The sequence below is a fragment of the Papio anubis genome, chromosome 5 (assembly GCF_008728515.1).
Source record: "Papio anubis isolate 15944 chromosome 5, Panubis1.0, whole genome shotgun sequence".
Taxonomy (NCBI): domain Eukaryota; kingdom Metazoa; phylum Chordata; class Mammalia; order Primates; family Cercopithecidae; genus Papio; species Papio anubis.
Genome location: NC_044980.1, coordinates 144,510,565 through 144,526,708, shown reverse-complemented (window position 1 = coordinate 144,526,708; position 16,144 = coordinate 144,510,565). Strand labels below are relative to the sequence as shown.

General features: G+C 39.8%; 1 protein-coding gene across 3 annotated transcripts in view; it reads right to left on the bottom strand.

Annotated features, from left to right (window-relative positions):
• G3BP1 (G3BP stress granule assembly factor 1) overlaps window positions 1-16,144 on the bottom strand; it is a 39,656-nt gene that overhangs the window by 7,560 nt on the left and 15,952 nt on the right. For all 3 annotated transcript variants that reach the window (XM_009209441.4, XM_009209443.3, XM_009209442.4), the window contains exons 3-11: window positions 13,328-13,409; window positions 12,700-12,873; window positions 9,500-9,590; window positions 8,166-8,262; window positions 6,333-6,534; window positions 4,459-4,560; window positions 3,755-3,866; window positions 3,409-3,537; window positions 2,877-2,986 (exon numbers count right to left, since the gene is read on the bottom strand). In XM_009209441.4, coding sequence (XP_009207705.1) covers window positions 2,877-2,986; window positions 3,409-3,537; window positions 3,755-3,866; window positions 4,459-4,560; window positions 6,333-6,534; window positions 8,166-8,262; window positions 9,500-9,590; window positions 12,700-12,873; window positions 13,328-13,409 — 1,099 coding nt within the window. The remainder of the gene's footprint in view (window positions 1-2,876; window positions 2,987-3,408; window positions 3,538-3,754; window positions 3,867-4,458; window positions 4,561-6,332; window positions 6,535-8,165; window positions 8,263-9,499; window positions 9,591-12,699; window positions 12,874-13,327; window positions 13,410-16,144) is intronic.

The window sequence follows — 16,144 nt, the reverse complement described above, 5'->3', positions numbered from 1 at the left end:
GAACCAGCAGAGGCTGGACAATGGCTCATGCCTGTAATCCCAGCACTTTGGGAGGCTGAGGCAAGTGGATCACGAGGTCAGGAGTTCAAGACCAGCCTGACCAACATGGTGAAATACCATCTCTACTAAAAAAATACAAAAATTAGCCAGGCATGATGGCACACGCCTGTAGTCCCAGCTACTCAGGAGGCTGAGGCAGGAGAATCACTTGAATCTGGGAGGCAGAGGTTGCAGTGAGCCAAGATCACACCATTGCACTCCAGTCTGGGAAACAGAGCAAGACACCGTCTCAGAAAAAAAAAAGAACCAGCAGATTATAAATCAGCTAAATTCTCACAGTTCAGTTTTTTGTTTGTTTTTTTAATGCGACAGAGTTTCACTCGTCACCCAGACTGGAGTGTAATGGCACGATCTTGGCTCACCGCAACTTCTGCCTCCTGGGTTCAAGCAATTTTCCCTGCCCCAGCCTCCAGAGTAGCTGGGAGTAGAGGCGCCCACCACCACACCTGGCTAATTTTTGTATTTTTAGTAGAGACAGGGCTTTGCCATGTTGGCTAGGCTGGTCTCAAACTCCTGACCTCAAGTGATCCGCCCGCCTCAGCCTCCCAAAGTGCTGGGATTACAACAGTTCAGTTTTTAACTGAGAACATACAATTTACCATTAACAAATACATGCAAAGGTGATTAGGTAGGCAGGCCAGTTTTAAAAAGCCATTTTAAATAGCACAGAAGCACAAGTTAACTCTCATCGTACTTATTTTTTTCTCATATAATTATGTAAATTGAATAAAGAATTGCCACCTTCTCCATAGATTTGGAGGCTTAGAATAAAACCTCATCACCGCCAATGCGAAAAGATGGTACTGTACATATTTATGCAAAGTACGTATATATTTAAAATAAAAACTTCATTAATCTGACATAAACTTTAACTTGTTCTTCACCTCCTGAGAAGTTTGGATAGTCTTGGGCTTCATTTCCTAGCAGAGCCAAAGTTACCAAACATTTCAATATATTCAATTATGCTCTTCACCAGCAATATAATTTTCTAATTTCTTAAAATAAGCATCTAACAGTACTTACTATGTGTCAGGGAAGTGTTCTATTCAAATTTATTAACTCACTTAACCTTTACAACAACCCTCTGAAGGTAGATACTTACTTTAAGGACTAGCAAACTAAGGACTGGGGAGGTTAAGTAACTTGTCCCATGGGTCACAACACTAATGAGTGATGAAAGGAGAATGTAAATCAAGGCCTCCAAACTGGGAAAAATAAGCTTTGAACCACTAATGTACACTACAGTATGTCATACACCAGGGCAGTCAGTCTTACATAAGCTATTTCTGCTCACACAAAAAATTACTGAAGGAAGCATAGTAGACTTCTATCAATATCATGAAATGAAGGGTGGCCACTAGGCCTAACAATGTGCTGAATGATGGATTTATCTACAAAGCCTACTGGACATTTCTGAGTTCTTCAGCGGCTTTGGTGAGATGAACCACTGTTCTCTCATTTCTCAAACAGTATTTTGCAGGAGATGCTTCACAAAAATATGTGGTAAAATAATTTGAAAGATAATGTATATGTGCATACTCAGGTTGACATTATGTTATGACCACAACACTAAACTATGCAGTATGGCCAGGTGCACTGGCTCACACCTATAATCCCAGCACTTTTAGGGAGGCCAAGGTCAGTGGATCACCTGAGGTCAGGAGTTCGAGACCAGCCTGGCCAACATGGGGAAACCCCGTGTCTACTAAAAATACAAAAAAATCAGCTGGGCATGGTGAGGGGCACCTGTAATCCCAGCTACTCAGGAGGCTGAGGCAGGAGAACTGCTTGAACCTGGGAGGTGGAGGTTGCAGTGAGCCGAGATCACACCATTGTACCCCAACCTGGGCAGCAGAGCGAGACTGTCTCAAACAAACAAACAAAAAAAACCTTGCAGTATGCCCATTAGCATTCTGGAGAATATCACTGATCTGCAATATTTCTATTACATGGTTTAAAGTACACAATTTTAATCCACAGGGACAGAGAGCGGATTAGTGGCTGCAAGGGGTTGGGGAGACAGGTACAAGGAATGACTGCTTAGTGAGTAAAGAGCTTATGGCTTTTAGTAAAAAACTTTTGGAATTAAAGGTAATGGTTGCACAATATGTGTTCTAAATGCAATTAAGTTGTACATTTTTAAATGGTTAATAGTGTTATGTAAATTTCACCTCAATAAAAAAGTATAGCTTAGTAAATTAATATTATTTATACCCTTGTTCTTCTCGACTACTACAAAAAGCAGTTTTTTGCTAGGGGAGGGGAAGCTTTCTTTGGGGCTACCACAGTAAGATTTCCATTCTACAAATTCTTCTATTATTAGAATTTACAGGGTAAGAGTACTGTTAGTAAGGGTGGTTCCAAGTAGTCTGACTATATAATTTATCTTCCAAACCCAATTTATTGACTTATAGAAGTTCTTAATAGTTAGTCTCTACAAAACAGCAGTACACCAAAACAGCCCTGGGCAAACTGGCTCTTATCTAATAGTTAAAAGTAGGTTTGTATTTCACCTCCTGTACACCAGAAGCCAACACCAAGGAAAGGCAGTTACGTAAATCTCAGTGCACTGATAACTATTCATTTTCTCATTCTCATAATTCATGTTTTCAAAAACTAAGTTATTTAAACGTAAGTTTCGTTTTTCTAAACCCCCAGGCAGGTCTTTTAACAATGGTTGAAAATAATGGAATAAATTACCTGAATATGTTGGAATAAACTGCACTTTACATAAAGACCCAGCTGTAAAGATAAATATATTCTAAAGAACCAAAACCTTTTTAAAAAAAAAAAAATCAAGATGAAAAGCTGCTTACCCTGTTGCTAAGGACCTTCTGAACAGGCTCAGAATCATCAAACACAACAAAACCAAAATTGGGTAATTTCCCACCACTGTTAATGCGCAACTCCACCACGTTCCCATAATCTGCAAGTGAAACAGATTCTCAGATAACTACTTAGACCATTCCCTTTAAACATTCCATGTACACAGTCCAATACAGTAGCCACTGGATGCATGTGACTACTGAGCACTTGAAATATAAATACAGCTGGTCTGAATTGAGATGTGCCTCTCATAAGTGTAAAATTATGGGAGGCACATTTGGATTTCAAAGATTTATTATGAAAAAGTGTAAAATATCTCTCACAATATTCTTACATGTTGAAATGACAATGCCTTAAGAGTTAAATGTTATTAAAATTATCCAGTTTCTTTTTACCTTTTTTTTTCTTTTTACCATGACTACTAGAAAATTTATAATTACGTATGTGGCTCATTTTCTATTTCTACTGTACAGTGCTAGAGAGACACTAGATGAATTTAGTGTTCAAAACTCAATAACCTACTTTGAAAGAAATCTTTAAGCTCTGATTTGTCCACTTCATGAGGCAGGTTGCCAATGAAGAGTTGGTGACTGTCAGGGTGTCTCACCATTCTTCGGGGTTCAATGTCACCTTGCTCACCAGCCTCACGGACTTAAAAAGAGACAAAAACATCAATTAAAGGTAAGAGAAAGAAGACATCTTTCAGTGACTGCTCACATTCAATAGTTTTCCCTCTACCGTAAAAACAGGCAATTCCATCAACCCTACAATATTTTTATTTTAAAGTATATAAATATCAACTGCCCTCCCAAAATAAGCTCTCACCTCAAAATCCCCCAAACGAGAAATCGCCCTTCTGAGCTCTTACTTGGTCTGGGTCCCCTTTGGGGAGGAATATTTATTCGCTGTTCTCGCACTCTTTGATCCCTCTGAGGTCTCTGTGGTGGAATCTGAGATTCAGGCTTAGACTCTGGACGGGGCTGAAAAATTTTAAGTTAACTTTTGTGTTAAAACAAAGCAGGCTTATCCTTTTTCTTAATGAAGTTTCTTAGCTAACAAGTTTTAAACTAGAAAATGGACAATTCCCTAACAAGAAAAATCATTAAAAACCACCTTATACCCTTCTATACCCTTCTCTTCTGTCCCATATATCAGTTTTGTTTCTACATTGATTTGGGTTTTGTTTTTTTTTTTTTTTTATGAGCCAGAGTCTCACTGTGTTGCCCATGATGCAGTCCAGTGGCACAATCATGACTCACTGAAGCCTCAACCTCCTGGACTCAAGCAATCCTCCCACCTCAGCTTCCTAATTAACTAGGACTACAAATGCATGCCACAAGGCCCGGCTAATTTCTTATTTTTTGTAGAGACAGGGTCTCACTATGTTGCCTGAATTGGTTTCAAACTCCTAGGCTCCAGTGATCAGCTGGCTTCAGCCTCCTAAAGTGCTGGGATTGCAGGCATGAGCCACACTGCACCTGACCAGTTTTCACACTCTCTAAACCTCTGTTGAATCAAATTACCAAAATATAAGTACACTTGCCTAATGTACAAGTTTTATTAAGACCTTACCTGTGAAGCTGGTACTTTAACAACATGAGGTGGTATCCCAGTAACTGGAACAGCTCCACTGGGTGGAAGGTTCTTACTGGTCACAGATGCCCAAGAAAACGTCTAAGGGAGCAATACCAACATTACATAATTATACCACGTATCAAAACAATATAAAAGCTACTAACTCTTGATTTCCTGTACACAACAAATGGTAACACATTCTCACAGGCAGGATGGAGTTTATACATATATTAAGATTCTTCTCTTTCAGCTATTCAAAATTTAGTATTGAAATTCCTTGGGACTGATGATCAGGCAAATCTGAGAGGCTTAGGTTCAAGAAACTACTCACTTTTTTTGTTTTTTGAGACAGAATCTAGCTGTTGCCCAGGCTGGAATGCAGTGGCATGTACACAGCTCGCTGCAGCCTCCATCTCCTGCGCTCAAGTGATCCTCCCACCTGTTTCCCAAGCAGCTGAAACTACAGGCATGTGCCACCATATCCAGCTATTTTTTCTTTTTAGCAGAGATGAAGTCTCACTGTATTGACCAGGCTGGTCTTTAACTCCTGAACTCAAGCAATCCTCCCGGCCTCTGCCTCCCAAAGTGCTGGGATTAAATGCGTGAGCCACAACGCCTGGCCCAAGCAAAGCTACTTTCATTCAAATTTGTGAATCAAACAAAATTCCCTCTCCTCCAAAATCAGCTCAGCTCTTCCTGCTGTCATTCAATCCAATCCATGGTACAAACACTGACTCAATTATATCAACTGTAGAATCATCATGAACACCTTTCTCACACATTTAAAAATTGTCACAACCTGTTATTCTACCTAATTATTTCTTTTCCATTTCCACTGCCACAACTCTAATTCAAACCATCATTCTCTCTTACTAGGTTTACTATAATAACCAACTAAGTGGTCATCTGGTCCAGTCAAACTACTTTCCCACTTGCTTCTTATTGTTTTGTTCTTGTGACAAGGTCTTACTCTGTCTCCCAAGCTGGAATGCAGTGACATAATCATAGCTCACTGCAGTCTTGACTTCCCAGGCTAAGCAATGCTCCTCCCTCAGCCTCCCAAGCAGCTGGGACCACACATAGGCATCACCATGCCCAGCTAATTTTTTCCACTTGCAAGCTAAAGTCATTTCAACATTGCTCTTTCCTACTCACCTATTAGCTGCCAGAGAGCAAGAACCCCTATCTGTTTTGCCAATACCTACACTTTGAACAATGCCTAACACACAGCAGGAATTTGAATTAATTGTTGAACAAACAAATGACATAACCCTGAGCCTATAAATACAGCACTAAAAATTATATTCCTTCTCAGAGTGCCAAATGTAAAGGTTTCATGAGTTCAGTTAACAACACCCTAATAAGACTCAGGAGGACAAACTGAAAACTTCCGAAATCAGGTATGCCAACTAGCAAAGAAATCTTACTTCAGCAGTTCATTCCTACTTCCACTGTAAAGTTATCTTCAAAAAAATTTCATAGAAAAAGTATATTCTGCCATGTTGTTTTCCTTAAAAAGATGTTATAAACTTGTAGTAACAAGCATGTAATAATTTATAGTGTAAAAGCTTGAATATTAAAAAGATAAGGAATCACTGACACGGTGCTACAGTGGCACCTAAACTTTCTAGTCTAACAGGCATTCAAGTTACCTAGGGGAAGGGAGTGGTTTTTTTTGATGAAATAAACTAATATACATCTTACCTCTCTCTTATCAAAGGCATGGCTCAATATCTAAGAAATTTCCCTGAAATGAACCACCAATATGAAAATGTATCTACAAAAGTCAACCGAACAGCAATACAGAACAGAGATTTCTCTTTTTTAAAAAATAACTAGAAATAGAATAAAAATGAAGACACGTTTCATACCCTCAAGTCTTCCTGTACTGTCTGAGCTATGTCTGCAGGTGCTGGAGAAGAACTCTTCTGAGTATCCTCAGGAGCAGTTTCTTCTAATACTGGCTCAGGCTTTTCCTCTTGGATTTCAGATACAGGTTCTTGTTCTGGTTCTGGTTCAGGATCAGGCTCTGGTTCAGCAACAGGCTCCTCTAAATGTTCTTCCATGTCATTACTTTGATGGAAAAATTTGAGAAATATCATTCTGCCACCATTTATTTCGCAAAAAATTCCCCATCATTTATTAACCAGAAACCAGAACATAGAGTTAGCTCCCTCTATTCAAACAAACAAACAAAAAAAAATCTAAGAATCGTATATCTGAGTTTTTAAAAAGTAATTTTTAAAATGCCACTCAATAACTTCACTGGAATCCATTTGGGCAAATTCTGATAAGCAAATGAATCAGGACATCAAAATGAACCAAACCACCTTATGGCTGGAATCCCACAATCATTACAATTCATTTAGCATACAACATCAGAAAAACTCTCAAAATAGGCTGGGGGAGGGGGGAAAGAAAGTTGCCATTCAATGGGTACAGTCTGTTTGTAAGGTATATGAAGTTATCTTCAATAAGATTTGTAAGGTGAAAAGTCCTAGAGATCTGTCATACAACCATATCTATACAGTTAACACTACTATACTTTATACTTAAAAATCGTTAAGATAAAAAAAAAAGGTTAAGATGGCAAATTTTATGATATGTGGCTTTTAACACAAACACACAAAAACTTTCAAATACGTAAAGAATTTGGGGGAGAAAATATATTAGTTATGATTCAGAATACAATTCTTAAAATTCCACATAAATCAAACCAGGAATGCTGTTAAAACTGCAGAGGGGCTGGGCACACACCTGTAATCCTAGCACTTTGCGAGGCCAAGATGGGCAGATCACCTGAGATTAGGAGTTCCAGACCAGCCTGGCTATGGCGAAACCTCATCTCTACAAAAATTAGCCAGGCATGGTGGTATGCGCCTGTAGTCTTAGCTACTCAGGAGGCTGAGGCAGGGGGATTGCTTGAACCCAGGAAGCGGAGGTTGCAGTCAGCCAAGATCATGCCACTGCACTCCAGCCTGGGTAAGAGAGCGAGACTGTCTCAAAAGAACAAAAACAAAACTGCAGATGTTTTGCCTCCTGAAAGTCTAATTCAGTAGGTTTGCAGTGGGACCATGAATCTTCATTTTCAACCAGCAATCCAAGTGAGTAACCTGATTAGTTCATCACACCTTGAAAAACACTTGAAAACACCCTTCAGGCACTGATATTAACATTCAGTGTCACATGGTAACAAGTAAATAAGGATTTCTTTTGCTATCAAATACATTTCTGTTCCAATCACAAGGGGGGAAAAAACCCAAAGGTACAATGATGCACTTACGAAGGTAATGAAATTCTTTATTGCTACTTAACTCACATATTGGTATTTATATCAATTTATGCCCAATCTCTAATAGGTGTCTGTCCACTTCATATTCCGTCAAAGCATTTAATACCTCAATACATCCAACTCTTGATAAACAATATGCAAGTTTTCACTTAACACCAAGAAAAAATTAAACCAAAAAGAAACCGATATTATTTAAACTAAGCAATAGTAGATTGCCTTCATAGTACAATTTATTATTAACAATAAGCTACATATTTTTGTTTACTCAAAATTACCAGAAACAAAACCATTCTTCTAAGAAATTATTATTTTGAGGTAATTCTCAGAATATGTAAATGCCCTCCAACAAAGGGAAAGACTACACAATGCAAGTTCTTATGCAGCCACAGACATGTGAACAAAATTTTCTTACCTGACAACTGCTTGATCATAGAAAGTTCCAGAATCATCAGGTACCACCTCAGGTGTTTGCTGTCTTTCTTCAGGTTCCTCTACTTCTTCTTCAGATTCTAAGTGAGAAAAAGATATTTAAAGTAATTTGTACTTACTGAATTCACATATACATTCACTTTCACAATGTTCACAAAACAACAGTGAAGAAAAACACATATAAATAAAGTAGGGCAATTTGGTAAAAATCATGGCATTGACTTTAAGGATAGAACTAAGGCTTTTAAGGATAGACCTTTTTTTGGTTTTTTTTTTGTTTGTTTTTTTTTTTTTTTTGAGACGGAGTCTCGATCTGTCGCCCAGGCTAGAGTGCAGTGGTGCAATCTCGGCTCACTGGAAGTTCCACCTCCCAGGTTCACACCATTCTCCTGCCTCAGTCTCCCGAGTAGCTAGGCGTCCGCCACCACGCCTGGCTAATTTTTTCTATTTTTAGTAGAGACAGGGTTTCACCATGTTAGCGAGGATGGTCTCGATCTCCTGACCTCGTGATTCGCCTGCCTTGACCTCCCAAAGTGCTGGGATTACAGGCGTAAGCCACCACGCTCGGCCTTAAGGATAGACTTTAAGGATACTGTAGTGTCTTGGTTTTTAAGAGCATGGAGCCTAATGCAGGCTTTCACATAACTGGCTACATTAGCCAAATTACATTAGACAGTTATCTAATGCAGGCTCTACCACTTTACTAGCTAGGCAAATGACTGCTTATCTGTAAAACTATATTACAAAATAAATACACTCTCAGCCAAATAAACAACATGCAAATTCTATTATTTTGGAGAAAATTTTCCATGAGTCTCTCTGTCTACACATCTTTCATGCCTACCCTTTCTTCTAGACTGTCTTTCAAGAACATTTATAGAGCAAACAGCTTTGAAAGCATATCTCCCCCCAGCACAAAGAGTAGGCATGTTTACTGCCTGTTGTAATAGATCTGTGTTCCCTAAACTCAGTGTCCCATGCCTTTAACACAACCCACTGCAGTAGAAGTATCATCTAGCCTTCTTCATGACATCCTGTTGGTAAATGTGGCAAAAATGCTACTACCGTTGCTGTGAGGTAACCTGTCTCCTTCTGACCTAAGAGTCTTATGTCTTCTACTAACATCCACGATATAAGCTAACCTGTTAGCAGCTTCAAGTAGGGTAAAACCTCAGACTCTTCATATGCCATGATAATTAGTTATTAATGAAGAACAGAGTGTAATGAAAACAGTAAAGAAACGCATGGTCTCTTAAGGGCAATCTGATGCCATTAAAAAAAACGTAGACAAGTAATTTAAAATATTTCACTACTTACCCTCCTGAGGCTCAGTGACAAACCCACCAAAGACCTCATCTTGGTATCTGAAGATATCATTGTGAACATAGAATTTATTTGCAACAGACCCCTGCAATGCCAACAGAAAGTTTTAATTTATTCAACAGACTTTTAGAAAGTCAAATCACTCCACACCATTGGTGACTGAGACAAGTCTGCTTCCATAAGACATCTGGCAATGTCTGGAGACATTTCAGTTTTTGTTGTTGTGGGGTTTTCAGACAGGGTCTTGCTGTCACCCAGGTGGGGGTGCAGTGGGCCATCACAGCTCACTGCAGCCTTGAAATCCCAGGCTCAAGGGATCTTCCTGCCTCAGCCTCCTAAGTAGGTAGAACTACACTGGCGCGCCACCTTGAAAGGTTAATTTCTCTTTTTTCTTTTCTTTTTTGAGTAGAGACAGGATCTTGTTAAACTGCCCTGATTAGTCTTTAATTCCTGGGCTCAAGTGGTCCTCCTGCCTCAGTCTCCCAAAGTTCTGAATTATGGGTATGAGCCAGCATGCCCTGCCGACAATTCAGTATTCACTACAGGGAATGCTACTGACAACTTATAAGGTTAGGGATGCTGCTAAATTCCTGCAATGCACAGGACAGGCTCCCACAACAAAGAATTAGTTGATCCAAAATGTCAACAGTGCCAAGACTGAAAATGCCCACTCTACAATAGCTGGTAACAAGACTACACTCACATATTTGCTCAAAACACTTTACCTCACCACAAGATAAATACGCAGAAACTGACAAAGTTCTAAGTATGTAAGATGCCACAGTTCACACCTCAAATCATTATAAGGCAATCATATTCTGGATGGGCGCAGTGGCTCATGCCTGTAATCCCAGCACTTTGGAAGGCCGAGGCAGGCAGATCACCTAAGGTCAGGAGTTCAAGACCACCCTGGCCAATATGGTGAAATCCCATCTCTACTAAAAATACAAAAATGAGATAGGCATAAAGGGCCACGCCTGTAGTCCCAGCTGCTAGGGAGGCTGAGGTGGGAGGATCACTTGAACCTGGGAGGTGGAGGGTGCAGTGAACCCAGACTGCACCTCTGCACTCCAGCCTGGGCAACAGAGCGAGACCTTGTCTCAAAAAAAAAAAAAAAAGGCAATCATATTCCTAACTTCAGCAGGTATTCCCCCAAGTCTGTATCCAAAAATATTGATATAAACACTCGAGAGTAATGTAGCCTGAAAAAGATTGCTCGCACTAGGTATAAGACACACCTGAGTGCAGATCCAATTATATAATTTATGAGTTATTCAGTTCCTAAGGCTGTTACTCCTCTGTGAAAAGAGAGGTATCAGCTAGGCACAGTGGCTCGCTCAACTCCTGAAATCCCAACACTTTGGACGGCTGAGGTAGGAGAACTGCTTAAGCCCAGGAGTTTGAGACTAGCCTGGGCAACATACTTTTTGTAGAGTGTGTCTCTACAAAAACAAAAACAAAAATTAGCCAGGAATGGTAGCCTGTGCTTGCGGTCCCTGCTACTTGGGAAGCTCAGGTGGGATTATCATTTCAGCCCAGGCAGTCAAGGTTGCAGTATGTCATGATCCTACCACTGCACTCCAGCCTGGGTAACACAGGGAGACTCTTATCTCAAAAAACAGAAAGGAAAGATATAAACATATGCCTCAATACTCTGTGTACTAAATGAGACAGTTTACATAACAGTGTATTACACTAACGAGAAGTTAGATACTTCCTTTAAAAGAAAAAAAAAACTATAATTAAACCTATAATTGACAATCATACTCCATGTGATTCTTTGCATATTTAGAAGTCTACCACAGCTTTACATTTTAATCTAAGCCTTCCTCTAAAAATTATGACTGTAATGGCTTCGTGTAATTTTGCACAGACAAAAAGTTATCTCATATTCAAAGGTAAAAAGATTTTAGGTGTTTTTAGGTTTGCTATCCTAAAAAGAAAATTTAAGATTAATGCTAGAAGAAACAATGATTTAATCAACAAGTTCATGCTGTGCCATTTCTATATACATGCATAAGCAGACTGGATTCCTAACCTTGTTCAGTCTAGACCAATCCGGAAGAAAACACAAATGCAATCATTCAACATAAACTTGTCATCCTTTCGTAAGTATAACTAAAAAGAACCAGGCCTCCTTGAAGGAACAGGTGATTCAAGAATGGGGCTGGGCCAGGAACAGTGCAAGATGAACCTGAAACATCTTATGCCATAAGTGTTCAAAAAAGATAAAAAGAGGATCTCCCATCCTTTATTTACAAATCAAAAAGAGAAAAAATAAGGCTGGGCACAGTGGCTCACAGCTGCAATCCCTGTACTTTGGGAAGCTGAGGCAGGTGGATCACTTGAGGTCAGGAGTTAGAGACCAGCCTGACAAACATGGTGAAACCTCATCTTCTACTAAAAATACCAAAATCAGTCAAGTGTGGTGGCACGCTCCTAGTCCCAGCTATTCGGGAGGCTGAGGCAGGAGAACAGCCTGAACCCAGGAGGCGGAGGTTGCAGTGAGCAGAGATGGAGCCACTGAACTCCAGCCTGGACGATAGAGTGAGACTCCGTCTCCAAAAAAAAAGAGAGAGAGAGAGAAAACATATTTAACTTTACAGTGGCAAAACCTAACTAATCAAAATTCATATCACAACTTAATGACATAATGTGCCTCTCTAACGTGAGGCAATGAATGACACACATAAAGCATCCTACAAAAAAAAGTGATTATGCTCTTCAAAAATGTCAATGCAATTAAAAAAAACCAAAAGATTAAGGAACAATTGCAGATTAGAAAAGACTAGAGACATGATAGCTAAATGCAATGTGCAATTATAGATTCCATGTTGGACAAGGAAAAAAAACAACTCTAAGACATTATTAGGATAATTTCCAAATTTTAAATATGGATTATAGAATAATTATACTGCATCAACATTTCCTGAATTTGATAACTGTACTATAGAATGGAAGAGAATTCTTTATTCTTAGGAAATGCCCACTGGAGTATTTTAGAGAAAGAATTACACACATGTGGGCAAGTGGTGACAGCTGCTCTAGGTAAGGAGTGTATAGGAGTTATTGTACCATTATTCCAAGTTTTCTGTAAGTCTGAAATTTCAAGTGTTATTAAAGATATGCACAACCGTTCATTTTTTTTTTTTTCCATGTTTGGATCATTACAAAATAATCATCCCTATACATACCTCAGGAGCAAGGACAAACGTTTGCATGAATCTCCTCAAAGCCTGGTTGTTGTTAGAGAGAAGCCCCATCACCTGGACTACCACACCATCATTTAGCGTGGCATGAGCATCAACATGGCGAATCTTGGTGTGGCAGTTGGTGAAATTTTGTGACATCACTTTCCTGTGGATTTCCTTAAAAAAAAAAAATCAACTGTGAATGCCTTAAAATTTAAATAACCTCCAACTAAAAAAAAACTTTCAACAAAACACAGGTAAAGAGAATGTACATATTTAAATTACAGGAAACGCAGACTGGATTTTGATGTTTCTTTGTATACTCTATTCCCAGTGACCACACTTGAGTTTTTTAAATAACTGTTCTGAATTAACACAAAGAAGACCTCCATGCTAAAGCCAATTATCTTCCAACACACACAAGCTTTGTATCATGCAAAATTAACAAATCTGACATTACATAAATATTTCAACAAATATATTAATCAAATAGTAATAAAACACATCAACTTTTACTAAAAAGTTGAGAGATCTGATCCTCATCACCAAAACCTATTAAGTATGATCCACTTCAATTTTATGAGTTATTTTCTACCTGCTTAACAGCCTAAATAAGGCTTGAAATGCTTACTTTCTGTCCGTAGACTGCATCTGCTGGCTTTCCATTTGAATCCAATCCCCCATGGACATAAGAAGAGTTCTTTCCATAAAATCTGTAAAATGGGAAGATGATTTACTTGTCATCTTCAAGTATCTTAAGTTTTTTTTTTTTCATGTTTGATACTGGCAAATTTCTTTTTTTGGAGATGGGGTCTCAATCTGTCACCCAGGCTGGATTGCAGTGATGCGATCATAGCTCACTGCAGCTTCTATGTGCCACGGCCAAGTGATCCTCTAGCCTCAGCTTCCCAAAGTAGCTGGAACGACAGGCACATGCCACCATGCCTGGCTGATTATTTTTATTTAAGTAAAAATAAGGTCTCACTATGTTGCCCAGGCTGGTCTCGAACTCACAAACTCAAACAATCCTACCTGCCTTGGCTTCCCAAAGTGCTGGAATTATAGGCGTCAGTCACCGCGCCTGGCCCTGGCAGAAATGTGTTTTCTTTTTCATCTTTGTATGCAATCATCTCTCTATCCCCTACATGCCACTTGATCAACATCTGCTGAATGGGAATGGATTTGGTTCCAGGTTTCGGCGTAGGATGATACTGTTGGGAAGGATCTTGTAGTTTCATGTCAAGATAGCCACCAATACATAAGTTCCTATTTTCACTCAGGAAGAAAATATGCAGTAAGGCTGGAACAGCTATATTCTCCATAGACTTCAAGTGTCCTTTAATTAATGTATCTGAGAATAAATGTGAGCAGTTTCCCTTAAACACCTAGTTCATGCAAGTGGTTTTAGAAGTACTTTTTAATCATTTTTGCTGATGCAATTAAGAATGTCAAAGTCAATTCCTCATAGTTTTCACTCATCTATGTCCTTCTTTGATCCATTTTCATTAAAACAATATTCCATCAGGAAAGCAACACACCAAAATGCTCTAACCCAGGGACAACCACTATTAAGATTTGACATTTGTCTTCCATCTTCCAGGTAAACACCTTTTTTTTTTTTTTTTTTTGAGACAGAGTCTCATGCTGTTGCTCATTCTGGAGTGCCGTGGCGCAATCTCAGCTCACTGCAACCTCCGCCTTTTTTTGTATTTTTAGTACAGAGAGAGGGTTTCGCCATATTGGCCAGGCTGGTCTTGAACTCCTGACCTCAAGTGATCCACCCACCTCAGCCTCTCAGTCCACCTCAGCCTCTCAGCACACCTCAGCTTCTCAAAGTCCTGGGATTACAGGCATGAACCACCATGCCTGGCCTATACTTCTTTCTTGTTGTCATGTTTTATGTCAGTTTTATTCTATGGGGTTGAAATAAATTAACCAAATGTAAAAACACAAAAAAAGGCTGGACGCGATGGCTCACGCCTGTAATCCCAACACTTTGGGAGGCCAAGGTGGGCAGATCACCTGAAGTCAGAAGTTCGAGACCAGCCTGACCAACATAGGGAAACCCTGTCTCCACCAAAAATACAAAATTAGCCAGGCGTGGTGGCGCATGCCTGTAATCCCAGCTACTCGGGAGGCTAAGGCAGGAGTACCACTTAAACATGGGAGACACAGGTTGCAGTGAGCCAAGATAGCACCATTGCACTCCAACCTGGGCAACAAGAGTGAAACTCCATCTCGGGGGAAAAAAAAAAAAAAAAAAGAGCCAGGCATGGTGGTGGTGTGCACCCGTAGTCCCAACTACTCGGGAGGCTGAGGCAGGAGGATCACTGGAACCCGGGAGGCAGACGCTACAGTGAGCTGAGATCTCACCATGGCATTCCAGGCTGGGTGACAGAGCGAGACTCCACCAAAAAAAAAATACACACACACACACACACACACACATAAACTTAGCTGGGCATGGTAGTGCATGCCTGTAGTCCTAGCTATGTAGGAAACTGAGGCAAGAGGATCACTTGAGCCCAGGAGGTCAAGCTATGATCGCACCACTGCACTTCAGCCCGGGCAACAGAGTAAGACTGTCTCAAAAAAAAAGAAAAAAGAAAAAAGAAAAGGAAGGAAGGGTAAAAACTGCTTAGAGACTTGTTCTACCACTTAACAGTCATGTGCATATGTACTAGCAAATTTTTAAACACTCTGAGTGTATCTGCAAAATGAAGTTAACTCTCTTACAATGCCTTACCCTTCACTAAAGATTTTTGTAATGATCAGGAGGAAATGAGAAAAAATGTTCTGGAAATTTTAAAGCCTTAACAAAAAACCCAAGGGTGGTGGTTCACACCTGTAATCCCAGGATTTTGGAAGGCTGAAGCAAGCGAATTGCTTGAGTCCAGGAGTTCGAGATCAGCTTGGGCAACATGGTAAAACCGTCTCTACAAAAAAAATTAGCTGAGTGTGGTGGATTGTACCTCAGTTCCAGCTACTCAGGAGGCTGAGGTGGGAGGACAGTCTGAGCCCAAGAGTTCAAGGCTGCAGTGAGCTGTGACCTTGCCGCTGCACTCCAGCCCAGGAGAGAGATGAGACTGACTCACTCTCACTCCCTCTCTCTCTCTCCCTCTCTCTCACACACACGACACACACACACTCTCACACACCTCACATACACACACACGAGATACATTCCATTGTCAGAGCAATGTCAAAACCAGCATTGAAAACATTCGTAAATTTTATTTTATACCTGATAATCATGTGGTATCCAGTATGTAAGCTGGTCAAGGTATAAGGGAAAAAATAGTTCTGGTCCAGCGAATACACATTTTGAAACTACGAAATTATTCTAACAAAGCCACATAAATAGACAGTTTTGTATAAAGTGACATTGTAAGAGAAAATAATAGAAGCAATCTATAGATCCATCACTAGGAGATTAAAGTACACCATA